Here is a 26,871-nt window from a genome sequence, read left to right as displayed (position 1 = left end):
CAATCAGATCGGATTAAGAGCATCTTTGAACACCGATGTGTGGCAGCCTCGCTTCTATCAGTCTGCCTCAGGGCAGCTGTGGCTACTAACATAGCTCACCACCGTCAGGGTGTGAATGTGCCTGTGAATGGGTGAATGACTGACTGTAGTGAAAAGCGGTTTGGGGTCATCAAGCTAGTACAAGCCATTTACCATCATTTTAAAAAATCTTGACACAAATAATTAACCAGTTTTAGGTCTGGACTTTGACTAGGCCATTCTAACACAGGAATAATCTTAGATTTAGGCCATTCCTTTGTATATCTCATTGCATGTTTAACATTCCTGCTGGAAGATGAACGTCTGCACCAATGTCATCTTTTGGAGTAGGTTTTCTCCAAGGACAGCCCTGTATTTAACTCGTTCAATAATCCCAACAACCTTGGTCAGCTTCCCTGTCCCTGTTGAAGAAAAGCATCACAGAGCACAATGCTGCCACCACCATGTCAAGGATGTTAACATGGTGGTGGCTAACAATGTTGTGTTCAGTGCAAGATTTCCATCACACAACATTTGGTACGTAACTTGAAAAGTTAAATTTCAATCTCTGATCGGAGCACCTTTTTCTACATGTTTGGCCCTTTAAGATCTTCCAGAGTTACCATGCACTTCTAGGCTGCTTCTGCTTGTTAGATTAGGTGGACGGCCATGTCTTAGTGGGTTGGCTGTTTTACACAACTTTCCTTATCTATCAGGTATTTGACTCAAAAAGCAAGAACAGTGCATAAAGCTTCCCAAATCTATTACTAACATTTAGAAAGTGAATTCATAGCCTTTAAAGTATAACAGTGTGCAATATGTCCCATCAAAGCAATAACTTCCTGTTACAATTTTGTATATACAGTATTGATACTGAAATGATGATTGCCATTCATTACAGTGTGCAGGTCGTTCTGTTGTGTGGGTCCATCACATCATGAGCCAATAAAATACAGTGAAGTTGGCGACAAAATGAGACAAAGCTCAAGGGGTCTGAACACTTTTGCAAGGCACTATAAAGACATCTAAAGTCTGGGAGGCCCATCGTCCCCATAAACTCCTATTCACAGTGCATGTGCTCAACCTCGCTTAAAACTGTGTGTGCCGATGGCTGTATCACGCACCCTCCAACTGTAATGGCTGTCATGCAAAAGGAGAACGCTGAGATGTATTGGGGAGGTGATCAAAGGACTGCTATTTACAACCACTCTCAGGCTGCAGACTTGACGACCAACGGTAAGCACACTGTACTGTACAGGGAAACTCTTCCATCAGGCTTTTACTGCCCATCACTGCAGCTGTTAGGCAGGGGAGATGGCAAAGCTTTTAGCAGACTGAGATACTGTCCTGCTGGACGGCTTGTATGGGCAATGCCATCAGAAAAGTGAATGACTGGGAAAGATAAGGGAAATGGAGGCCAGGGAGGGAAAAGGGAAAGAAGAGCGAGGGAGGTGGGGTGGAGGAATAAGTTGATGTCTGCCTGCTGGCTGTCAAAGGTAAACGCTTTGGCTTAATAGAAACTGATATCCGGCGACTCATTCAGGTTTTTGTGGATGGGGAGGGAGCGTCTGGGAGTTAAATAAAGCAGGGTGAACCATACAGGAGAAGAACAGGAGTGCTTACCTGGAGCAGCCAGTAGCACCTGCGGTGGAAGGTGGGGATGATGGAGGAGTGGACGTAGCAGCCATACAGACACTGGAGGGAGGGCAAAAAAAAGAGAGAAAAGGGGACAGAAAAAAAGGACACATTACAGAGAGAAGTAGGTTTGACCTCTCAGCTGACCGTGACACCTGGACATTTTTGAACCCACAACCTTTTCCCTCTATATTATAACTCCCACTAGAACCATTGTTCTTGAAAAACAAAGACAATGACCTTGAGGGAGACAATGGGTGAGATTAAACAGTGAACTCCTCAGCAATGCCCCAGTATCTGCTTCTTATTCCAATGCTTTCTCTTTGTTCCTCCGTTTATGACCAGCATTTCCCTGAAATGGCTTTTGTGTTAAAGAAACTTGTTAAAGAGAACTTTATTCCCAAAATAGTAATTACAAGATCAGACCTTGTTGGCAGAGATGTGTGGAACCCTTACAAAAAGTGCATTTCTCTTCTAGATGCACAAGGATATACAATGATGTTTACGAGCCGAAGGTGTTGGCAGGTACTGTCAGCTTCTACCCAAAAGCTGGATCGTGTCATTTTATTTAGGCTGTCTCTGTCAAAGCTACAAAAATCATTACTGTCCTTTTTATAAACTTTGCACCAGCAGCAGAATGCTTTCATCCACGAAGAAATACAACATCTAATTTATGGAAGCATCCAACACATCGGCACGGCAGCAATGTTGTGGAGAGGCATAAAACAGACAAGATCTAAAGAATTTTGTCCCCGCCTTTGCCTCACCGGGTTTGAGGGGCTGCCACATTTGCAGCTATGCAGTTTTACTTGTTGTACATGCAGTAGAGTTAAGTGCTGTTTAAATAAAGTAGAGTTAAGATAAAGCTGTGGTCAGAAGATTATTACATTCATCATCACCATGCATGTCATATTGCCTTTTAATGACACATTTGAACCATTCTTTCTTTCAAGAGACAAAACATTCTACAGTATCCAAATTTTGATGTTTTCATGAGTTTGAATTTATTGTAGATTTTCTCATACCCACATAGTCCAAATTAAACATGCAAGCTCAAATATCTTACCAGATTAATGCCAAACAAAATTAAACCATCTAACAAATTAATAGTGGGGATGTATGCAAATATTAATGAGGACATACCATGCTTTTTAGTACCTTACTTTTCACATTTAAATCATTCAGTTGTGGTTTATATAAAGTGGAACAGCAATGCTGTGGTCTGAATTCTTTGTTATTTTCGCCACACAGCCTCACTTTTGCCCCTGTTATGAGGTTTGTCTGAGAGCAACTCATTTTGGTGCTGTCTTTTTAAATGCAAAGGAGGCACTTCACACCCCGCCCACTCCACGTCGCAGAGAGTTCTACTCCATCCTGTTCGGCCAGTTTTTTTTTTAGTATGACAGGGGGATGGTTTAATAAATTCCTTGAGACTACAAAATTATGACAAAAAACATGAAAATTGCAGATTTGCAAAATTGGTGAGCCGGAAGCTCTTCCTCAGCAAATACTGTGACGGAATTGTTAAAACAAATGTAATGGTAAACTGAATGGCTTGAAAAATATGATCTAAAACAAAATATAAAAATATCTATGTAGTTCCTGGAGAGACTACTTTCCTGCCCCCCTAGAGACTCCCAGTACACAACAAAATGTATTTAAGCACTAAATGTGGATTTTGTGTGATGCCCAAATTTAAAGCATGTATGTATACTTGTTGACTACGTGTGGATCAAACATAATGCTTGTCTAACTTATTTACCCAAATATTGATTTTAAATAATTATCCCACTCTAGGAAAAAAAATAATTAAAATACCAAAATTAATGACATTCATGCATGAAAGAAGATCTCAAGTGACAATTTAAGGGGAAACAAAAGGCTGATTGCGTTGGCCAAATGCTGTTTGAATCTCCTCCTCCTAGTCAAGCAGGTCAAGATTCAAGCAGCAACAAATTCACCCCGCAGAAGAACTCAGAGCATAACTAAAGCACAGTGTTATTAATATCCTTATCGTAAACAGATAATGCTGCGTCTCGGGGCTCATTACTGTGGAAAGAGCAAGGGAGGGCTGATAACGCCCCCTGGTATCTGGAAAAGAGGCCAGGAGACATTCTTTAGCAGCCAGGAGGAAAAGGTGAGTGCAGTAAACCATCACACTGAGAAACAGAAGCACAGCTGCACTGCATTCTTCCATCCTATCTCATTCCCAGTCCTTTGTTAGATTCACGGTCCTGACCCCAAATGACCTAATAGGAAATTTAGGCTTTCTCTAATTAATCTCATTATACATAACTTCACCACTGCTAAGCCTTTACCTGGTTATTCACAGGCAACGGGTTCATGCAGCACAATATTTTTAAGAGAAGATTAATCTGTCTTAAAGTAGCTGTGCAGAGATGTATTTCCAAAACAAATAATCAAGTTTCAAGTTGATCTATTGGCTTGAGTAAAGACTTTGATTGACAGTGACAATGAAGACGTTCCAACGACGTTCTTTAAGATCGATCTTTAAGACGTTCCATGAGAATTACAGCTTTGATGGATCCAACAAAAAATCCAACATAAATGAGACGGAGTGACCATTTCAGCTGCACTGGGTTTTCCTTGTATGTTTGAGCCAGAACATGACTCTGATGATCCAGAGGCCATGTTAACAGAGATGCTGAAGCAAATGGTGACATGAATAAATGTAAACACTATTCTGCTGGTTGCCTCAACTAGCATTGTGATATAGAGATAAGCTAAAAATGATTCATACCAGAGACAGATTTAGGTGAAGATACATTTTCATTATCCCATTAATCTTTCTTGTAAAAATGAAACAGGCATCCATCAAAACATAATATAAAAGGATTATTAATTACAATGAAAATTATATGAGTTTTATTTCCGTTTTATTCAAAACTGGGCTTCTTGATAATCAGAGAAAAAAATCTCTACTGACATTACAGCAATAAACCAAACATCACAAAATGCAATTAAAAGCCTTCAGCTGATCCAAAATGTTGCAGCAAGAGTTCTGTAACTTTTATATGTGTTCCTGATTTAACATACCTGAGCCAAATAATCAGGTCATTAGCAGGACTCTGGAGAACTTGGCTGCATCCGAAAATGTCTATTTGGTAAGGACTCTTTAGCCAAAGAAGTATGTCAGTGGTCGCCATGATAAGTGCTGTCCGAGTAGTGCAGTGAGTAGAGAAGGCGGTAGGAAAAGGAGCCTGTATGCTCCCTCTCACAGCTCCTTTAGTATAAGAAATCTCCCAATGTCCCTTACATGCATACGGATAAGCTAATTCAGCTATTTGATGTAGCGGTGTTGACACAGAGACACATCTAAAAGTTGCAGGACACCGGCCCGGTTTGACACCCCTATTCTAGGATTACAATGGGAGGCAGATATTTTAGCTATCAGGCTCCTCTCCTGTGGAACCAACTCCCAGTTTTAGTCTGTGAGGAAGACACCCTGTCTACTTTTAAGACTAGGCTTAAAACTCTCCTTTTTGGTAAAGCTTAGAGTTAGAGTGGCTTAGGTTACCCTGAGCTACGTCTGTAGTTATGTTGCTATAGGCTTTGGCTGGTGGAGCACATAATGCCCACTTTCTCTCAATTATCTACATTTTCTTACTATTTCTAATTATGCAATATTTGCTCTTATTTCACCTTTTAACGTAATGTTATCTCTCCGTTTTTTTCTCTTTATAGTAGATACATCTGGCTGGGTGTTCTGCTTAGCTATTACACCTTCCTGGAGGGGGGGGGGGCATCAGCTGAGCTACTGCTGCCAAAAAACTCATGTTCTTCTATCGATGATGTTTGTGTGATTATATTCATATTATTATATTATTTTATATGCAGCAAAGCGTTGAAGATTTTATTAGGTGTAAATGAATCCACTTAGATAAATATCTCAGTCACAGATCGTTCTTAACTAACAATAATATGACATCAAGCTTCTCTCTGCCTGTACAGGTATTGGGGAGTGACAGACGCAGAAGAGATGCGATGAGACCATCTGACCTACTCCAAATTTTGCCCTATGGAGTTAAAATTTAGGTCTTTATGATGATGTGTTTGGCTCAGCCATGGTGACAATCACAATAAGGACTTTAAAGTGTAAAACCGCAGACTTTTGACAGCAGTAAAATAAATTTTATAGGTTGTATATTAGATATTCACGCCACGCTGAATTAGTGGAGTGTTCTTTGGGTTACGTCTGTTGCAGGCACTCTTCTTTAGCGGGCAGCTCCTCTACATTCTCGTCGTGGTTTCATTAGGAGCCATGGACACATTTTTGAACCAGACATGGTTTAGAGACAAACCATAATAGCTTTTTTGTGCGTGTAAAATGAGAGAAAGCCTCGCTGAATCCACGGATTTGATTTAGCTTATTAAATACAGCGCGTCCATCTGCATATAGAAAGCTGAAGTGTCCTTTTCATTTTTTTTTTTTGGTTTGCTTCAGGTGAGGTTGATGGTTTGTAAGTAACAAAATTAGATTTCGGTTTGACCCACTCCATTCATGAAGGTCCTTAATTTTATTGTTGTCACTCTTCAGTTTAACTATTCCCTGCACTTTCTTGGAGAAAACATTATCGATTCTCCTTGTCCCATTACGTCACGTCACATTTCAGCCCTACTCTGCCACGACCATACTACCTCCTGAGGAGGGACAAAAAAAGCCAGCCAGGTGTGAAAAAAAACTAATCGAAACGCTTGAAAAGCGGGCGGAGTCAAGTGGAGTCCATGGGAAAGGGGCATTAGAGAGAAAAGTTTTTAATCAATCTGTCCGTATGACTCCATAGCATCTACTTTGCAAAATGCCTTGAGATCATGCATGTTATGAATTGCCGCAATATAAAAAAAAAACTGAATTTAATTCAAAGTCAATGCTTTGGGTGGGCCTGATTTCAGTCCAACAGTAAATTTGTGGGGGGAGCTGGAAAGTTCCTTGTGAGCAAGATGGCCTAGAAACCTGGCCCAGTTACATCAGTTCCTTCAGAAGGAATGAGTATATGATGGGTTATGGGTATAGAAGGACTGGGTGTGTAATGTTTTTAAATGTTTGGTTTTAACTCTATATTCTTGAGGAGTTTGGCTGATTGCAAAGCAAAGACCGTCCAGTATTTTCAAGGCAATATGTTTTTCTCCCAGAGCAGTAAAACAAGCAAGCAGGTTGAGAGGATTGACTTTCACCTAAATCCTATTTGGTTTAAATATTGGATACGAAATCACAAGATGTAGGCTACTTTTGTCCTCCACATGTCCAGAAATGCACATGGACATAATAACGCAAGCTTCATTATTCAACTGCTGTACTGTACGCGTTCAATAACTTAAGGGAGGTTTCCTGGGGCGCTGGAAATGAGTAGGCAGTGGCGAGGGGACAGGCACGGGAGGAGGGATAAGGTTCTTTTAATATTGGGATGGTGGGCTGCATTGCTTGGAGGACTGAATGATAAATAGATGCCTTGAAGTGTTCTTTGTGCTCGTCTTGTTTAATTAAAACCTAGTTAAAATGAGAAGGGCTTGCTGAGGTGGATAAACATTGATTTGCTAACATCAAACTCTCTGATGAATGTACAGCTACAAAGGCAAGGCACACAAACGGAGAGATGCATAACACTGCTAAGAAAGCGCTTACAGATCTCCCAGATATGAAGGTACAAACAAGTGCATTTAAATGTGCACCCGGCTCATTCACATAGAAGAGAAAAACAATTCACAAACACCATCAGTCCTTTCGGTTTCTCAAGGTGTTCCATTGTTCTATTCGCACCTATTTGTTCGCTGATTTCAATACCACCCAAAGTGTGTTGGTGAGAGTTTGAGACGCTAAGCTCCTGCAGACTGCCTCATTTTCTTATGTTTTTCCTGAACTCTCATCCATTACAGCTGTCTGGTAAAGGATGTATGCCTCCTCCCACTCCTATAACTCTGCCATCCATTACGCTACGCTGGCAATGGACAGCGGCTTCCACCCACAACAACAGCGGAATGAACATCATGTTACAACCACAACAGCTACACACATTTGTACTTTGCAGCTCTGTGACTATTTATGTCAGAAACTAGGCTTTGTGAGCTTTCAAGGGATTACTGATGCAAGGCTGTGCACTGATCTATGAGGCCTTAAACAGTTTCACTATTGTCATGTGCTGCAACAGTTTTAGGAAAGGTGCTTACAAGCAGAAATGCCAACAGCTTCTCTTCAACACCTAGCATTATGTGCCAACGCAAATGCTGATACGACTCCAAATTTGCATTTATTTTCACAGCCAACAGGGAAATAGCAAACTTTTACGGGATGGATTATGATCTTTTGCTCATTTGAAGTTTTATTTTGGTGCTCCATTTAATTTGTTTACACGCCTTTATTGGTTTGAATGATGAGGTCTTTGATCAGAATGTCAGGATCTGGGTTCCGTCACATCTTTTTTTATGCTCGAGTCCTGCACCTTTCAGGACTCAAATTTGCTGTTGTCATAGATCTCACTATGTTTAGTCCATTATAAAATATAAACCTTTTCCATCCTTTGCAACCATCAGGCTTTAATTATGGAACCTGCAAAAACTCCGATTGAAAGGATGGATGGAGGGATGAGAGGGTGGATGGATGGAAGGAAACAACTCTACAGAATGTTTTATATGGATTCGGCAAATTTAGATACATGATATGCAAATAAGTTAAACTATGATGTCATCAAGTAAAGTAAAAAAAAGTCTAAGTTATTTATTAGGACATTTTATGTTACTTTAAATATCTTTCTGTGTGGACCTACGGCATTGTAACCCTGCAGAGTTTTTACATGAATAAAACACTACAGGAGGAAAGAAAGCCGACTCTTCTTAAAGCACTCTGAGCGAGGGAAAACTGCACTTAAAATGGTTTGTCTCCTTAATTCTGATTCCTGAGGAGTTATTCACAGATCAGGCTTAATATTGTTGTAGCCTAAAGCTCTGGGCCCCCTGAGAGTGACCTGCAGATGGACAGAATGATGCTGCTTTGACATGCTTGACACGACTGACAGGCAACAGGTCTAAGTGACTGGGGTGACTTGGGGAGTGAATAAATTAGCCCTGGGGCTGCTCTTCTTCCCCTCTATTTACCCCCATTACACAATGACGCAAAGTGGCAAGGCAGACAAACAGGCGGCTAAAAGCATAACACAACTACTGAAGCTGTCAGTGGCAACATGGAGTAGACGTTAAACACAATGTCAATCTGGGAACCTTCACTCTCTTAAGAACAAGAAAAAAAGAACGATCAGAGCTACAAATGAAGCCACAATTATTCAAACACAAATCCATATTGGTTGCAACATCATGAATGATTACAATATAAAAGTGCAGTCTCACAATTTGCAGTGAGACATTAACATATATTCATGTGCTTCACAAGTGTTTTTTTTTATACCTCTTTCATTATTATTTTTTTCATTTTGTTACAACAACCAAATTACATTTCTTGTATTTGTATTTTATGTATTGGATCAACACAACAAAGCACGAAGTGGCCAAGGGGCTCCTGGTAACTCTGGAGGAGTTGTAGAGAGCCACTAGCCTCGTGAGACCATCCTGATCTCGCGAGCTTTCAAGGTTTCACTCGCAGATCAGTCTGGATACTCTCCGTTAAAGAAAATTTGGAGCCGTTCACCAAACGAACGTCCAATCAGCGTTGGCTTTGAGGCGGGTTGAGGTGTGACGCAACGGGAAGCGCGTCAGTTCAGTCTAAACAACATGGCGGTTTCAGCCGATGAAACTACCGTTAGCGTGGCTATCGAGCAAGTTTTATCGGAATTACAGAGTATTTATTTGCTGAGCTAACGAGCCTTTACCTGCAGCAGCAAGAGTAGCTTGGCTTGTGGTTGTGTTTTCGTCGTCGCTCTGTTACGAGCGACGACGAATCTGATTGGTTCATTTGGCCCGTCTATCACCAACATAGGCCAATCAGCTAACCAGTATTTTCGCCCCTTCCCAAAATTACTTCAACGGAAGGTTTCCAGATGGATATGCGGAGCAAATCTATCTGGCGGAGTCAGGTAAGAGAGCCACAGCTCATGTAAGGGAATCTATCAACAGGACAGGGCCGGTTGGTTGTGCGCTCTGCAAATCTGACCTTTATCTGAAAACAACCATTAAAGAACATACATCGCACACTACCATCTGACCAGACCAGGTGCTCTGCTAAGGCCGCATAAAAACACAATTCCCACAGTTAAAGATTGTGGTGGTAACATCATGCTGTGGAAATGCTTTTTTTTTTGCAGGGAAAGGAGAAATTGTTTGTGTTGGTTGGAGTCAACAATGCTTGTTAAGGCGCAGATCTAAACCCCATTCAGAATTTCTGGGAAGACCTTCAAACTGTGTTTCGGAAAAGATCTCCTTCCAATCTGAGTGAGCTTGAGGTAAGAATAGAATAGACAAAAAGTTCAGTCTCCAGATAAGCTGGTGGCCACATAACTGCTTTATCCACAGCGGAAGGTGGTTCTATAAAAAAATGGCTTTAGGGAGGTCTAACGCAAATGAATGTTGCATATTTCAGATTTCTTTTTTTGTTAACAAAAAAAAAGAAGAAAAAAGAGACAAGCTTGGATCAGTTTCCTTCAACTTCACAATTATGTTCAACCTTGTGTTGGTCTGTCACATAAAACTCCGACAGGATACAACAAAGTTCTGTGACAGAATGTAGAAAAGGTTGAGAGCTATGAATCTTTTTTTGCAAGACACCGCATATTGAACCACACCCCCATAGATGCAAAGCTCATCAACCCTAGCACTTATCAGTTATTCAAGGCGCATATCAGTTGCTGGTGTTTCTGCTGCTTTCTGCATGCTGAGCGTCTGGGTGACAAAGTGACGGCAGAAGAACCATTATTTGCTGTCTGTGGGCTGTGACAGATGACAGCACATCACAGGGCAAGCAATTAAACAATAATTATACACACACATATTCTCTCATAAAAATTGCACTTTCCCAGCATGTAATTTACAAAAGCTTTGGTAGAGTGGTACGAACACATTGAAACAAATACTTGTACTCTCAAAGAGATTCACCCGCCAATGCACATACACACACACACACACACACACACACACACACATGCATGCGGTGTCGCTAATCTGAATGTATTGTTAGTGTGCTGTCATGTGTGCAAATGAGACACAGAAAAATGATTTAGAACAGTTAACAGAATAATTCACAAGAAGTATGACCACAATGTATTTATTTGCTGTCAGTGCAGACAGCATGAAAAAGGAGTTACAGCCTCGTTTGTCCTCCTGGAGCAAATTCATTATGCATTGCCACTTAAGCAAGTGGTCAAGGCGATGAAATGGTGATGAGACCCGGTGAAAGGGTATTATCGCCTGGACTGTACGTGTCCAGTCCTCGGTCCTCTCGGGGAGTCATCTTGAGCAGAGCTGGATCGTAGTTCACACAGGGCAAACAGTTTGTTTTAAATAAAGCCACGGGATACTGAGCCGGAGCTCTTCTTTGCTACCTGTTAGGCCTGCGGAGGCCATTGCCACAGCCAAGCGCCCTGACGACGCTTCACTTATATTCATCTATCACAGCTGGCAGGTGTCGCGCACACCCAGCGACGGGCTTGTAAAATGAAACACTGGTGAAGGCAAAGCTGGCAAGCCAGTTAGAGTGAGACTGAGAGAAGAGGAAACTCTCTCATTAGACCATAATGATGTGTGAAGACAGTCCTAATCAGAGCGCGGCACCTTATTTATGTTGGCAATTTGCTGTTTTCCTGCCGTGATGTAAAGAAATCCACGGTCAGAGACTGCAGCACATCTGTCTTTTGGGTTGATAGTCAGTTCCAGTGGGGGGAAAAAAAATCACACATGCTTTGGTATTATTAGTCTACAAATAAATTAATAGCTTGTTTGACTTTTTACCATCCAAAAGCAATGACACATGCTTTGCCAAGCCAGCTCTTCCAATGATAGTTCTCCACTTTGACATATATTTCACTTGTGTCCTTAGTCAGCATCTGTTCCCACATGTTACCTCTGAGGATATAAACAATCTCAGCTGGATATTCTGTAAATTTGTCAGCATTCACAGCAATGAATGACTCGTACCAGTATATATTGGTTGAGATGGACATTCAGCATCTAAAGTCACTTCTGGCAAACTGCTTCATTAGAGGCAACATATCATTGTGTGTGTGTGTGTGTGTGTGTGTGTGTGTGTGTGTGTGTGTGTGTGTGTGTGTATACAGTACCTCTGTGTGCATGTTTGCATATGTCTGTTCACATGGATGCCTGGGGCAGGTGATACAGCCTGGGGCGCAGCAGCATAAATAGAGCTCACTCTGCAGCCAATCAGACGGCACTATCAAACTCTATCCCACGAAGGCAACGCAAAATCCATACACAATAGAGATTCATGAACCGTGCAAAATTCAAACCAGTCCGGCCATCGACAGCATCCATGATGACTATTGATCAACCCACGATTTCTGGCTCTAAACAGATGTGATTAGATGACTTACCGCAGAAAAGTGCCACTTCCAGTTTGGAGGATGAGCTTATTTTCGACTGATACCATAATGCTGCGTATCTCACCTGCTGTCTTTACAGTCAATACACTCTGCTGTACTCTCTCCGATCGTTCGGCGGGAATCAAATTATCTATAGTGTCTGGTAGGGTGGCACTATGCCCAGAATGCCTGTAATATGCAGGATATTGCTTACATTTTGATTTAGAGAGAAATGGGTAGTTCTGGAATGGCTCAGTGGATCTTAACGCAGCTACTACCTCCATTTAAAAAAAATAAAAAATCTTCTTTTACACGCCTTTAAATAGGCTACAACTTGTGGAATGGCAACAGTATAATTTTTCAACGCATCTTCAGACTTAAGAAACGGTTGATGAGACATTATACATAATAAATCAAAGGAGGCTTAGATTTATCTCCCCTGTCTTCTGCATCGGACCAGCTGCAGCCTCTAAATCAGTCAAAACCGAGCAAGCCGCAAAATGAATTGGCAGGCTGCTCCCGAGCTGAAAGGGGGAAAAAAATGGAGAACAAACCTAAATTCTTCAACAAAGCAAAACAAATGACGCTCGGGAAGAAAATGCATGTGTTATGGAAATGACTAGCCCTAAAAATAGAAAGCTCATTGTAAAATAAACAGAAACGTTTGATAAACAGGCTCAGAGGAGGAGAATTAATTAGCCACGCTGGACATGTAAACATGGCTATACATCAAGTTCAAAAGGAAAACAATAAGAGGACCGAGGCGGACGGAGACAAACCCCTGACCACTTGTAGCATTAAAAACCATATTTCATAAATCGAGAACAAAAGAAAGTGGAGGCATGTTTAGTCAAGGAAAACTGCAGAGATAAAGTTGCTGGGAGATTTTTTACTGCTCTGTGGGAGAAACCCGAGTAATATGAGAGACTGAGAAGAGGAACAGGGAGATACAAAATATAGACAAGGGGATTTGGAGTTCATAGTCATGCTTCTGCACATGTAGGCTCGCGCCCAGGCCCATGAACGCCTGTCTCCCTTACTGAAGACACAGTGTCTGTTGATGCTAATGCTAGCCAGCTGGGCTCGCGGCCAAAGGCATTAAGGGGAATCGAATTCCCCCAAACTAGCTTTAATCAGCAGGTTTTAAGGTTAGAATTACTTTCCCTCTCCTCCAGCCTGCTGGCCAAGGTTAAAGCAGACACAGTCTGGGGCTGGGCGGGCTCAGCTAATCAGCCTATGGCGTGCCACCGTTAGCCAACATGCTAGGACATGCATACATAGAAGTGTACCGATAGAAATGTCAGAAGACAAATAAATTAGTAGCAACAACAACAACAAGACACAGTATAAAACATCTGACTTATCCAGAAAACACATGCATTTTATAATACTAGACCTGCTTTATTCATGAAGTGCTTTAAAACAACCACAACTGAAACACAGGGCTGCAAATAACTGCAAATTATAAACAAACATGAAAATTATATAAATATGACATAAAAACAACAACAGACTAAACACGTTATGACCAATGTAAGACAAACAAGGTCAAACCAAGTCTCACTGAACAGCCAGAGAATAGAAATGGGTTTTTACCACTATGCTACTACCACCATTATGAAGAAAGAGCATTTTTATCTTTAGTTACACATCAGAAACACATGGATCTGTATTGGCTTGGGGATGTATTAACAAAATCACCATAGTGCTTCAGCTAGCATGAAGGTGGAGCATAGAGAAACAAAAAAACAAAAAAACAAACACAAAGTCATTTAGACCAGTTTCTTAGCTTAAATAAAAATGAAAAAACTTTTTTTTAGGGTTTTTGCAACTCTTCCTTACATGTAAATGATGTTTTTAATGAGAAAAATAAAGATTTTAATCAAAATCTTGTGAACATATAAAACATGAAAAAAAATATTATTTTTCGGTATATCCAAATTAAGTAAAGAGATTTTTTTTGGGCCTACTTTGCACATCCTGATTATGTGCTTTCTCTGCTATAAACCATAGCAATGATTAAACCATTCCCCCCACGTCTGTGTTACTATATTTTGTCTCTGAGAATTTCTTTCCATTTAAAAAAAAATAAGTTTAGGCCAAAATGTTCAGTGAGCACTAGCTACAGTTGTTTTACACCCCTGTTTTATACCCAGCTGTTACCATTTTGTCCAAAATACACCTGTAAACAAACCATTCAGTACATATGTTGTTAAACCTGTGTGGATTATTGTTTAATGTACTGAGAAATTATGAAAATAAATATAAAATCGCAAATGTGTTGTAATCTAAAGCCATGTTCTTGGCTGAATGATTTATATTAAATCTTGTTTCCATTCATTGTGGTTCTGATGCCTGTTTCGGCCAGATTGCCCATCTCAAGTGTAGATTGGAACCTCTGATGAATCCAACATAACTGCAAGAGACCTGTTGCTGCTAAATAAACTTTGCTAGAGTCACAAAAGCACATTTTCTCACAGTAGACTGTGATTATATTATAGAAAGCTACTGGTGGTTAAAGTGGGTACGACATTTCTTAAGGCAGTCACAGACTGATCACCAGGTGATATGAAATGTAAAAGTGCAAAATATTGAAGGGAAGAAATGGTTCACATCTATGTTAACACATGCTACGATCTTAATCGTTTTGTATTTTCAAGTTGTACCCGTAAATGTTACTGCTACCTACTGGAGATGAATAGGTGTCACAGGGACTTTTTCTGCACACCATTAGGGTATTTTCTGAAATGAAAAAAAAACAACTGATCTGTGTATAAAAACTCTCCAGAGTGGTAAGGTCAGGGCCTTTAAGTAAGTCAAGAAAGATGCTTGACAAAGTAACACAAAAAGTGTTTAACAGCTTCTGCAGACAAGTAAATATGTCAGGCTGATTTCTTTTTTACACTTCACAAAGAGTCCAGTAAGGCCTCGCCTTGACCTCAGCATACTACAGCAGTCACGGCATTGATGCCTGTCAACAAAAGAAAGCTGAGGAAACCTTGCAGTACTTCTGTCAGCTTCTTAAAAGTCAATCTGTGTTCTTCTATAGTGCCCACACTGTGTGCAGGGCCCTACAAATGCAATGGTAAGAAATGTTCCTTTTCCACTTTCCCCTCTCTTGTGTTCTTTTTCTTATCTTTCTCCTCTCCTTATTGACTTTCCTTCACAAGGAAGAACATGGACTTACTGTGGAGATGAATTACAAACTGAATCAAAAGTCATACTGCCATGGCCAGACTCAGAATTGCTAAACCTTGTTCTTTGTGTTTCAAAACGCTTTAAGATTTCTGCTTAAACCCTGGGCATTTTGAGAAAGCAAAATAGCTTTTAGTTAATCATGGGATGTTTGAAAAAACCTACGAACGTGACAGATGAAAGTTACAATCCGATGTTAAGTTTAGAGAGTGCAGATGAAAGACGTACATCCACTGACCATGGGGAGGAATAAGATATTAATTTGGGGCATTAAAGGATGTATTTGAATCATACAACAACAATGCCAATGAGTCATCCCCAAAAAAGAAAATATTTGGACTCATAAGTTTGAATTCAAAGTGGATTTGCAGCAGTTACTAATGCTTAAAATGCTTTGCATAAAAGTCCCTCCACTGGTTGCAGAAAAAAACACACATTATTTGTTGGCATCAGCAAGCTTCTGGCATAATTTGACCACTCAAATGGTAAGGCATGTCCAGAAGCCTAATATTATAAAAAATATCTGTTTTAAACCAGTTTTGTTGTGTGTTTGGGTTGTCCTGCTCAGTTATGTCCAACTTTCAACCATATATATGTTGATATAAGAAAATAAGATTAGAAATTCCTTTACAGTCTCACAATGGGGAAATTTGGCCTTGACAGTGGCAAAACAGAAAAAGTTACACACCATTAATAGTAAGGATGGAAAAAAGGACAAGCTAATCTAATCTAAGTTAGTCCTATGCAAAAAGGGATGAATTTAATAAGAAATGCAAAAGGTAAAAGTAAAAAAAGGAAATACTGGAGTAAATAAGGTACAGTTATTGCAAAATTATTGATAATATACCATACTCAAGTAAAACGATGAAATATTCAAGTTAAACAGTGGAAAACCCTCAGCCTTTTTACAGAACTTGAGATAGTATGCAATATGCATGATAGTACAACAGAATCTCGAAGTAGCTAAGGTGTGTTCATGTGTGTACCTTAGTATCTGCGAAACTGTAAATGATTCATGATCAGATCAGAATCGGCGCAATGATTAGCACGTTTGTCAACCGTTATTGAAGCTGCTGTGAGCAACAGAGATTATAAAGTCCAACAGCAGCTAGGAGGAACAACCTGTGGAAGTTTTCCCTAGAGCATCTGGGATGCAGCAGTCTGTCACTGAAAGAGCTCCATGCATGTGGTGGGTTGTTCTTGAACACAGTGATCAAGGCTGCAACTCTGACACAATTGGGAGTTCCAATAAGACAATGATCCCAAACACAAATTTAAAACTTGTTTTGCAGGAGTTTTTCCGAATCCTAGGCTCAACCGTGTTAAATGTTTGTGGAAAACACTAAAAAAAAAAACAGGTCCATTCCAGGAAACCAACCAATATGATGGAAATCTATCAATTCTACCCAAAGAAATAGAGGCCCAATATCCAACCAGGAGTAGAGCAGAGGTTTTTTAGTGGTTACAAAAAGTATGTGGTCAAGAAACAACTCTTTAAGGAAAACACACTACTCACAAAATGTAAAGGAATTAAAATTTCTGATTAAATTTCAAAATCCAGAGAAGAACAGTTTAATTTAAACTGTTATCCCCGCTCCCAGCAGTTTTTTTTCACCCATCGAGAAAGCTTCAACGCGCAAAAGACTAAACCCTCAAGTTTGTGCACAATCCTCTGGAAGAAACAAGGCGTCATTGAGGGACTTTTCTTTGTCACATCATCTTTGAATGCAAGCTGTAGGCTGGTGTACCTGAAATGGAATGGCCCTTACTTTCTCCGTACCTGAATTAAAAAGAAAACCTACACAGTCACCAGCGTCATCATATGGATGAACACAAAAACTCAATAGCTTGAGGGCAGCCCTTTTAAATGATTGGAAAGTCTTGCTTCAGCAGACGGTCAGTCTAATTCTCAAAAGTTATTGAGACAGAGATTTTTTGTTGTGGTACACCCACCACTGTTAACTTTCAACTCAATAAACCGTTGAATGCAAAACGATAACAATACATCTGTCTACTTAAATGCCCTACTTTCTTAATATATAATGTGGAGCAATAATTTTTATTATACATTTTCATAAATTTAAACAGAAAGTCAAATATTTGTCCATGTTTTGTGAGTAATGTATAGTTTGGTCATTATGTACAATGTCCGCCATGTGTGGATCAAATTATTCTCAATAAATTCAAACATGTGCCCTCAGTTTTTGTTCCTTTAAAAATCATAGAAGTTGTAGGATATCCCACGCAATAAAGGAAAACAGTTTAAACCATCCTAAAAGGCCCAAATATAATATCACTGTTCCCCCCGGTATATATAAACATTTTACTGGCACTGTATGCAGAAGATGAAATTGCAACGGGGTCCTGATCACTATCTTAAGGCAACACTTCCTTATCGCCTAACCTTTGAGCTGACCTACAGATCACCTGTCTGGAAGAGACACGCGAGCAATGTCTTGCAGCAAAGAGTAATGTGCATCTCTTAGCATTACAAGCTAGGTCAAATACGACAGGCTCTTCATTCCATTAAAAAGTTGAGTAATGGACACGGCACAGAGGTTGCAGAGACAGAGGGTCAGGGGTCACGCTTTAGCTGTCATTTTTCAGTGGCTGCCGAAAAACAGCTGAGTATGGGGAGAAATTCCTGGGCCTGATCTCTTAGCGGAACACAAATGCACGTGCTGGAGAATGGCCAAAGATACGTCAATGCAGAAACCTTGTACTCATATATATTCATGTAGCTCTAAGAACAACAGGGAAGATGAGTGCAGGTACAGATGTGTTCACGGTAAAACAATAAAAAAAAAAAAAACTCAACAAAAGCCAGACGTGACAAGCCAGATTTGTTATCTTAATAACAAATTAGTTGCACTGTTGCTCTTCGGGACTGATCCGGCTTATTAAATCCTGATGGCAGCGTCGGAGTTTGTCAGGCCGCTGATTAACCTTCACTTGTGCTGGGTAAGGTAAGGATGGAAGTGCGGGGGACAAGGGGAGTGCATCCTTTGCATTAATGAGTGCAAACACCAGACTTATAGTCCCCCCCCCCACCCCAAAACACACACACACCCACACACACACACGGTGGAGACCAGCTAAAGATGACGTCAGGGACCTTGCCTCCCTGCTGCGTATTATACCGGCGGAACATGCTGCTTAATTGTCGGAGAGAGCCCAGATTTGTAATGCTGCACCGCTCCGTTAGGGCTGATTAGCAGACGCTCATGCCCTCTCCCCCTGCCATGATCTATAGGCACTCAAAATTTCTAATATCTCCAGTGTAAGCAAGGAGGAGCCGAGAGAGACCGTAAATCATGACAGGTCCTACTGAGTGCAGAAGTGAAAAAAGAAGGAGACGGATGGAGGGAAAGACTGAGAGTGAGTTATCGAGAAAAATATTCAGCCTGTATGGAAACATGAAGGAGGGAGAGGAACGGGGTGAGGGGGGGGGGGGGGGGGGAGGCGGCGGAGCACATATAGGTGGAGAGGAGCACACATCAAGGAGACATGAAAGAGTAAGGGAGGAGAGAAAAAAGAGGAGGAGAGGAGATATGATTACCAAGGAAACAGCTAGAAAAAAAAAATCCAGCCGGGGAGAAAGAGACGGAGTGCGTGGAGCAGACAAAGAGGAGAAAGAGCATAGGAGGAAGAAAGGGAGTAGGAGGACTGAGAGACCCGGAGACAGAGGGAGACGGAGAAAGGAGAGGATAGAATGAATGCTAACAGGGAGCCCAAACCCAGTGCTGAGGCTTTATCCTTCACAGGCGGAGGAGCAACAATCGCAAACACATTTTCTCTCGCCCTGGCCCTAAGAGAGATAAAAAAGCAATTTGTATTCTATTCCTATTCAGCGTCGCTTGGCCTGTTTCTCTGCCTGCATATTTGTAAACACAGCTTTGTCAGAGCAGCTTAATCTTCCCAACACAAACACAGACTACAGGAAGGAGGGGCAAGGGAAGGGTGAGCGGGGAGGAGCGGTGATGAGAGAGGGGGGGTGGGGGGGTAGGTTCGGAGAATGAGGGGGAAAAGAGAGAAGGAGGGAGGGTGAAGAGGGTAAAAGGGGTGAGGGACGAAGGTAAGGGGGAAGCTTGGGAGGCAAGCGAGGGGTCATAAGAGAAGACATGAATCACACTTGTTACTGTCTGCGCTGCCTCGTGATGTCCTCGTGTCAACTGTGAGAGACCTGCACTCGCGCTCTCTCGTTACTCTACCCGCTGGACTAAAGTTCAACAGGCTGGATCACTGAGAGAGCCAAAAACAAACCAAAAAAAAAAAAAAAACCTAAAACCCATCTTTATAGTATGGCTTGGGTGTGACAGATGGAAGAGGTGGGTGCTTGTGCTTCTCTAACTGTCACCACGCTTAAATTAAATGCTTAGGCTGCACATTCACCCTGACATCTAGCTTTCCACGCCCGGGCTTGCAGGCTTTCAGGGGAACCAAAGTGCACATTCTATACAGGCTAAATAACAGAGTCATGTGGAAGGACAATCACATCACTGTAACTGACTGACTACACACCCAAGCAGAGACAGGGAGAGCGGGCCCACGTCCACACACAGGGAGAGGGAGAAAACGAGTCGACTTGGAAGTGGTGATCGTCTGGGTGCACATTCGCTCACAGAGGCGTGAAATTAGGCAGAGCGACACCTGCCAATACGCATTGCATTAAAGCCCTGCTAGGTTCACCCCGCTCTTCGGCCCCTCGAATCACTCCGTGTAGTCTCTCATTCCCCCTCATTCTGCTCCGCCCTACTTTCAGACCTCTTCATTATGGCCCACAGTGCCCAATTAAAGACTGATAGCCACCCCATTCACTTCCAATACTGCGTCGTGGGCGAGATGGTGCTACACTTCGAAGCGCTGCAACAACCCTCATTAGTTTCTGTGCAATCCTTTTTCCATTCACACTCTGTAGACGCAGCCTTAGCTGGACGTCGAGGCGGCTGGATCAGTACAAGTGCGGTTGGTTACCATTATGACGTCAGTCACGGAGGCGCTGGATGGACAGCGGTAGTCGTGTTCAAACTGAATATGTACAGTGCCATGCAAAGCTATTCACTGTCTCTTAACTCTTTTCGATGCTGTCACATTACAACTACCACCTTTATGTGTTTTGTCTGGGTTTTATGGAAAAAAACAAATGGACAAAAAGAAATGATGCACGGTTTTCAACATTTCTTAGAAATAAAAATCTTAAAAGTACCCTGTGGTATTTACCTGCCTTAACCTGGATCACCAAAAAAATACATTTCAAAATATTTATTTCAGAAGGCACCTAATTACTAGGGTCAATTGGTAAGAAATTCAATCTTAAAGTTGTGTAAATCGTGCTGGTCTGTGAAGACCTCAGAGGTTTGTTACAGACAGTAATGAACAAACTGCATCATGAAAACCAAGGAACACAGCACACGGGTCAGGGATGAAGTCGTGAAAATGTTTAAAGCTTGGCAGAAAACAATATCTAACGCTTTGGGCCAATGTCTTCCTGCTTTGTGTTCATTGCAAACATAGACCCCAAACAATAAATAGTCTCTACTGCTATTGGGAAAAACATATAGTAATTTCTTTCTCAACAAACAGGGTTTACTGAAAATACAGCACTTGGCTAATGTCTAGAAATCCTGTTGTGGAAGCAGTGCTTGGCCATACAGGTATTCTGAACGAATTTTCCCTAAATGTATGTAAAAAAGTCACTTTTTGAATAACTGCTAGTGCACAAGACCATCTTACCTGATCTTCAGCTCCTCTGGGGGATTGCGGGAAAATATATCCTAAATAGACTCTGGTCTTTTTTTTCCGAGGCCTTCCTCTTCTTCTCATAAACTTGTAAGACAGCTTCAAAGTATTTGGTGAGAGCAGCAGAACTACAATGAACGACTGAAACCAAATGTCACCGGATACATAAACACTAGAAGTGTGCATGCGCAGCCAGCAAGCGACAACTAACAAAGAACGAGGACGCACACTGGCGTTACGTGATCAGGTAACAATGACTGGCACGTGGGACAACCAATGGATAAGATGATCCCTAGGGAACTCGAAGCCGGCAGTAGAGCGTCCACTATGCCTTTAAATAACCCTGTACATCTCCTAAGACCACAGCAAGCCCCACTGTAAAAGATGGAGGTGGCACCATCATGGCCCGGTGATTCTACTTTTACGCAGGGACAAAAACTAATGGGAGGCTGTACGGAGCTAAATGTAGGGCAGTCCTCAAAGATAACCTGTTGGAGGATGCAAAAGACTTGAGACCCTCCTGACTGGGACCTTCCAGCAGGAAAATCAAATAGAGCCAAGACAACAATGAAACGGTTCAGATCAAAGCACACCCAAGTGTTAAACTGGCCCAGTCAAAGTCCACATCTAGAATATTTGGCAAGACCTGAAAACTGAAATTCATGCATGCTATCCATTTAATTTGACTGAGCTTAAACTTTTTGGTGCAAAAAAAGGGCTACAAACTTCAGTCGCTCCATGTGCCAAGCTGGCAGAAACCCAGCGCTAAAGACATGCGGCTTTAATAGCAGCAAAATGCGATTCCACAAAGTATTGATTCAGGGGGCTGAACGCAAATAGATGCCACCCTTAAGATTTGCATCTTTGTCAAACTTTTCAGACACAATGCATTGTCACAATAATGCACTACTTTGTATTGGCTCTATAGCAACTTATATATCAGCTGCATCACCTATGCAGACACGTCTTCAACTCAAATCTTAATGAAGAGTCAGTTCATGGAGCCATATTTTTTTTAAGTCAAGTTTAATAATAATTATTATAATTGAAAATTAAATAATAATCGAAGTTTTGGGCCTGTGAGGCCTCAAATAAGGTCAGCAGCTTCACCCCGAGCTGCCAGCCATCCCCACTGCCATTAGGTGTACACAGCATTGAGGCAAACTTGTTAACTTGGCTGCCTGTTTGCTGCGGCAGCAGTTTCAACAAGTGTGTGGATCCAAGACAAGTTTTTCTTTTGTGCAATATTTATCTGTCTGTATCCCACTGTAGATGAGTAATGCAGGCAAAAATATCCAACTTTCCCAGTGCTCATACGTGTGGCTCTGTGTGTGTCTGTGTGTGTGTGTGTGTGTGTGTGTGTGTGTGAGAGAGAGAGTGTGAGTGTCGAGAGCCCTGCAGACAGAGACACAGCCAAGAGACAGATTTGGAGAGACATGGATTGCCACAAACAGACAGAAATGAGCAAAGAAAGACTGGGAGAACACGCAGCAGGCAGATGGGAGAGCCTGTGAGCCCCCAGGCAGGCCTGTGTTGAAGACTGTGGGGAACGCAACTGAACGAGACCGTATTATGTGCAGATTGTGAGCGGGGGAGGAGGCTGGTTAAGGGGCTGAGGCAAGCAGACAAGAGAGAAGGAGAAAGACAGGATGAGGGAGAAGGGGAAAAAAAAATCAGCTAGTGAGCCAAAATGAGGGAAAGGAAAGCAAATGAAAAGTGACACTTTAATTCAGGGGGCTTCTTCTGGCTGAGTTATTATGAGATGTTTGTAAGCTGACTTGTTCATGCATCTCCTGGCCTTGTGCCTGACTCGCGCTCACCGAGGAGACCTGTAGCGCTAACCTGTGTTTATCTGAGCTGCACAGCAGGGGCCAGCACTCCGCCACCATCCCCAGCTTTGATCCTCCCACTTTCACGATGACTCCCCCCCCCCCCCATGCTCTTTCCTCCACCCTCGCTCATATGTAAAATGTCTTTGTACCAATGCTCCTTTTGATATGGCCAGAGTCCTCCATGCTCACTTCACTCTTAATTAATTGCTATTTCTCTAATCTAGAAGGCAAAGGTTAGCTTTGGCTTCACAGAGCCACTTCTGAACACAGCACAGTACCAGAGCTTCATATGAAGATAACCGCCGAGAAGAGAGAGAGAAGGGGGGGATACATCAGAGTGAATGTGTGTGTGTGTGCATGAGAGAAAATGCACATAGAGAAATAAAGAAAGAGTAACAAGAAGACAGGGTGAGAAAGCCATAAACACATGGAGAGAAACATGGTTCTGGGCACAAACATATTTGGCATTCCAGCTGGGAAAATTTAGGTGTCTGAACACGAGAACCTGAGCAGAGTACAAGATTTCAACGACAAGAGAAAAAAAAAAGCCCATAAGGGCTTTTTCTGAGTTTTGGGAGGCAGCTACAAAGCAGACAGATAAAGGAGACGGGCAGATAAAGGAGACAGACAAATAGAGGGAGAGTTGGAGCTGCACACAGCCAAGACATGGCAGACAGGTACAACCTGGCAGCCAAAGCAGTTGAAGATGGGAAGTGGAGGGGGGGGGAGGGAGCTCTGAATGAAGCAAATTTAATCAACCCTCACACATTCAATACAAATACATGTAGAGCAAGAAATACTAGAACGGGGATCCATTTAGGAATATGGGGAATGGCTATGATGCGAAATGCAACAGAAGAGCAAGGATGGAAAAAAAGAACCTAGAGCAAAGTCACTGTGAACTAGAGAGAGAGGAAGAGTCTGAGACAGACGGAGGAGGTGGTGGAGGGGGTAGGTAGTCAGCTGGAGTGTCGACAGGTCTCCGGAGGTTGTAATATATAGCAGCGTTTCAATCTCTCAACAGCAACTCCTGCCCCCCTTTTTCATATCCTTCAACAGTCTGAGGACGGAGAGATACGTCTGTCCTTCGAAGCCAAATCGGCATTGAAGATGATATAATGTGAACATTTTTTTGACGTTAAATCCCGAATCTGGATGGTTATTTGTAACTGGATGAGTGCTCCGTCCCCCATTCTCTTTTGAGATCTCAAGGTTACCAATGGTAAAGAATGGATATGAAATGCCCATGTCAAACACGTTTCTATGTTTGTCTTGTAATGTTTCCGCTCTCCCTGAAATCTCCCCGAGAGGCTCGAGTCCGATGCTTGATTTATCTGCTGCATGCGCCATTAATCCAGCGACCATGCATGCCTCTGTTGAATAATTGATCTCTATGCTACTGTAACTAAATTCGTCAAAAGAGTGACATCCCACCTCCCTCCTTGATGCCTTTACTTCCTCTTTGGCTCTCCGATATAAAACTATAGCTGCTCCAACAAGCAAATCTAGTTAGTATTTTTGCACCTTTCTTGGAGGAAGCGGGTTAGAAATCATTTGAGTGGAGGTATGTCATTATGGGTGAGTATGAGAACTGTTCAGCCACCAGAGGGAGCTTTCAAGTTTTTATATTTTAAAAAGGAGGCCAGACCAACAGCGAAAACACACCCAAAATTAAGATGTTGTCGACAAGGTAGTTTTAAGATGCCATTACCTTGGCCAAAGTGAGCCAGGGATTCAAGCAGCAGTGACCTCTTGAGGTGGTCAGCTCCGAGCTCTGTGTTTAGACCTCAACAAACAGCTGCCTGGAGCAGAAGGGGAACAATAACCCTTAATTTATGCCCCCCCCTCTCTTTGTGCCTATCTCTTTGACTTGTTTTTGCATACTGCATTTAAAGTAATAAGTACAGTATCTCCTTGGATGCCACAGTGCTATAAATCAGGGGAAAATAGAGCTGTCATCTTAGTAAACAACGCATGCGGCGAGTTATCATTAAAAAGAAAAGACTTCTTGAGGACGCCTAGCCATGCATGAGGATGAGTGTTAGACCAATCTACCACTCTCCTTGGCCTGCCCTAAGTTTCAGCGGAGGTAAACACAGATGTGGTACAGGCCCAAATGCAGCACCTTTTTACACCTATACTTTTTACACTTTTAAAGTGTGTAAATATTCTTAAAATATTTTGCTGCATTTTGCTTTGCAGGATAAGCCCACAATGAGTCTTTTAGTACATTAATTCAGTGGGGGGAAATCCATATTAAGAAATAATGGATTAAAAACAAATCAGGTTTCGACAATTCCTTTTTAAATAAATATAGTTGATCAGAACATCTAATAAGTAACCCATACTTTCTGTGTGCTTGGGGTTTAGATATGACGAGAGACAGAGGCGTGTTTCTCCTAGCCACTCTTTGAAATGGGAAAGACGAAAGAACATGCCACTGAAGTAAGATATATGTTTGTTGATCTTTATTAGTCAGGAACTAGGAATAAGACCTTCCACTTTAATGTCCCCATATCAACGATAAGGCAAAAATGTCAATACTTTATAGGAAATTTTTGACCAATCTGTATAATCTGACCCAATCTGTATAATATGATTGAACTTGACTTTGTAAAGTGCCTTGAGATGACATGTTTCATGATTTGGCGCTATATAAATAAAATTGAATTGAATTGAATTGAATTGAACTTTAGAACCAGAACTGTCCCAAACAAGCCTGGATGAGGACCCAAGTTCACGTTCCCACCATGCATAGCGAGAAAGTTGGTAATTGAGATGAAAAAGTCTCCGAAGTTCACTTCAGAGAACTAGAGCAGAGAATGGTACTTTGGGTCTGGAAAACAATTCCTTGGTATTCACATTTACGGTTACTTGTTAGGAAAGTCTCACCCTCACAAACGTCACAAGCACAAAAAGTACTTCATGATAACTTTTATAACAGATGATCTGTGATGCTATAGGTCTGTTTTGCCTTCATAGGCCCTAGACATCGTAATAGGGAGAACGTGTTTGACAAGCCAGGAGGGCTTAAATAAAAAACGAGGCGTCTTCTGCTAGGAAGCTTGAAACTAATTGTCATTAGGTGTTTCAAAAGACAATCCACATATTTTGGATCAATAGGATAATGATCCAAAACATATAGCCAAATTGAAACAGAAATGGTTCACCGGGCACAAAATTAACCTTTTACATGGACGTCTTAGTTGTCAGAGCCAGAATAGATGGAAAACCTGTGGGATCAACTGATATAGAAGAATATAAGGACCCAAAACTCTAAATGATTTAGAGACACTGTACAAAGAGAAAAGATTCCTCTTTTTGGATGCTGCAAACTTGTGAAATGTTATAGAAGAAGACTAAGTCCTGCCCTATTGGTCATAGGGGAATTATACAAAGTGTAACAGTAGGGTGACAATACATTTGACCCCATAATTTTGTCAACAAGAAAAAAAAACATATTCATATTTCAGTGTTTTATTACAAGTTAGTGCAGGATTTTGCTACTTTAAAATAATTAAAAGCTTTTTACATATCCTCACCAATGTGTTCAAAGGTTTGGGAGGGTCCTGTTTAAACCCTCAAAAAAAACAAAAAAAAAACAGAAAGGGGGCTCTCAGTTCTTCAATTAGTTTTATGATGTCTACAAATATTCTTCTCAGTCAAGGAAAGATATCATAGAGGTTTGGTTGGGAAGATTTTTAAGTAAAATCTACCACTAATTTATGTGCATATCCACTTGTCAAACATTTATTAAAGAAGAATAAATATGATCTTTTGTACTACAATTCAGACAGCAGAGGACAGGAAGACATTCCGCCCTTGTCTTGAAATGTGACGCGTAGTTATGCAGGGTAACTGCTCCTAAAAATGCTGAAAATGTTGATTTCCCCAGAGCTTGAAGCACAGATAAAGGCTTCAAAAATAACATTCTGATTATGATATTTACACTATAT

The 26,871-nt window shown here is 41.4% G+C and overlaps 1 protein-coding gene across 8 annotated transcripts in view; it reads right to left on the bottom strand.

Moving 5' to 3' along the window:
* The window catches only part of camta1a (calmodulin binding transcription activator 1a), a 451,533-nt gene that overhangs the window by 97,385 nt on the left and 327,277 nt on the right, over nucleotides 1-26,871 (bottom strand). For all 8 annotated transcript variants that reach the window (XM_036140494.1, XM_036140498.1, XM_036140504.1 and 5 more), the window contains one exon: nucleotides 1,642-1,713. In XM_036140494.1, the coding sequence (XP_035996387.1) occupies nucleotides 1,642-1,713 (72 nt within the window). The remainder of the gene's footprint in view (nucleotides 1-1,641; nucleotides 1,714-26,871) is intronic.

This window comes from Fundulus heteroclitus, chromosome 1 (assembly GCF_011125445.2).
Source record: "Fundulus heteroclitus isolate FHET01 chromosome 1, MU-UCD_Fhet_4.1, whole genome shotgun sequence".
Taxonomy (NCBI): Eukaryota; Metazoa; Chordata; class Actinopteri; order Cyprinodontiformes; family Fundulidae; genus Fundulus; species Fundulus heteroclitus.
This window is presented reverse-complemented; position numbering and strand designations above follow the sequence as displayed.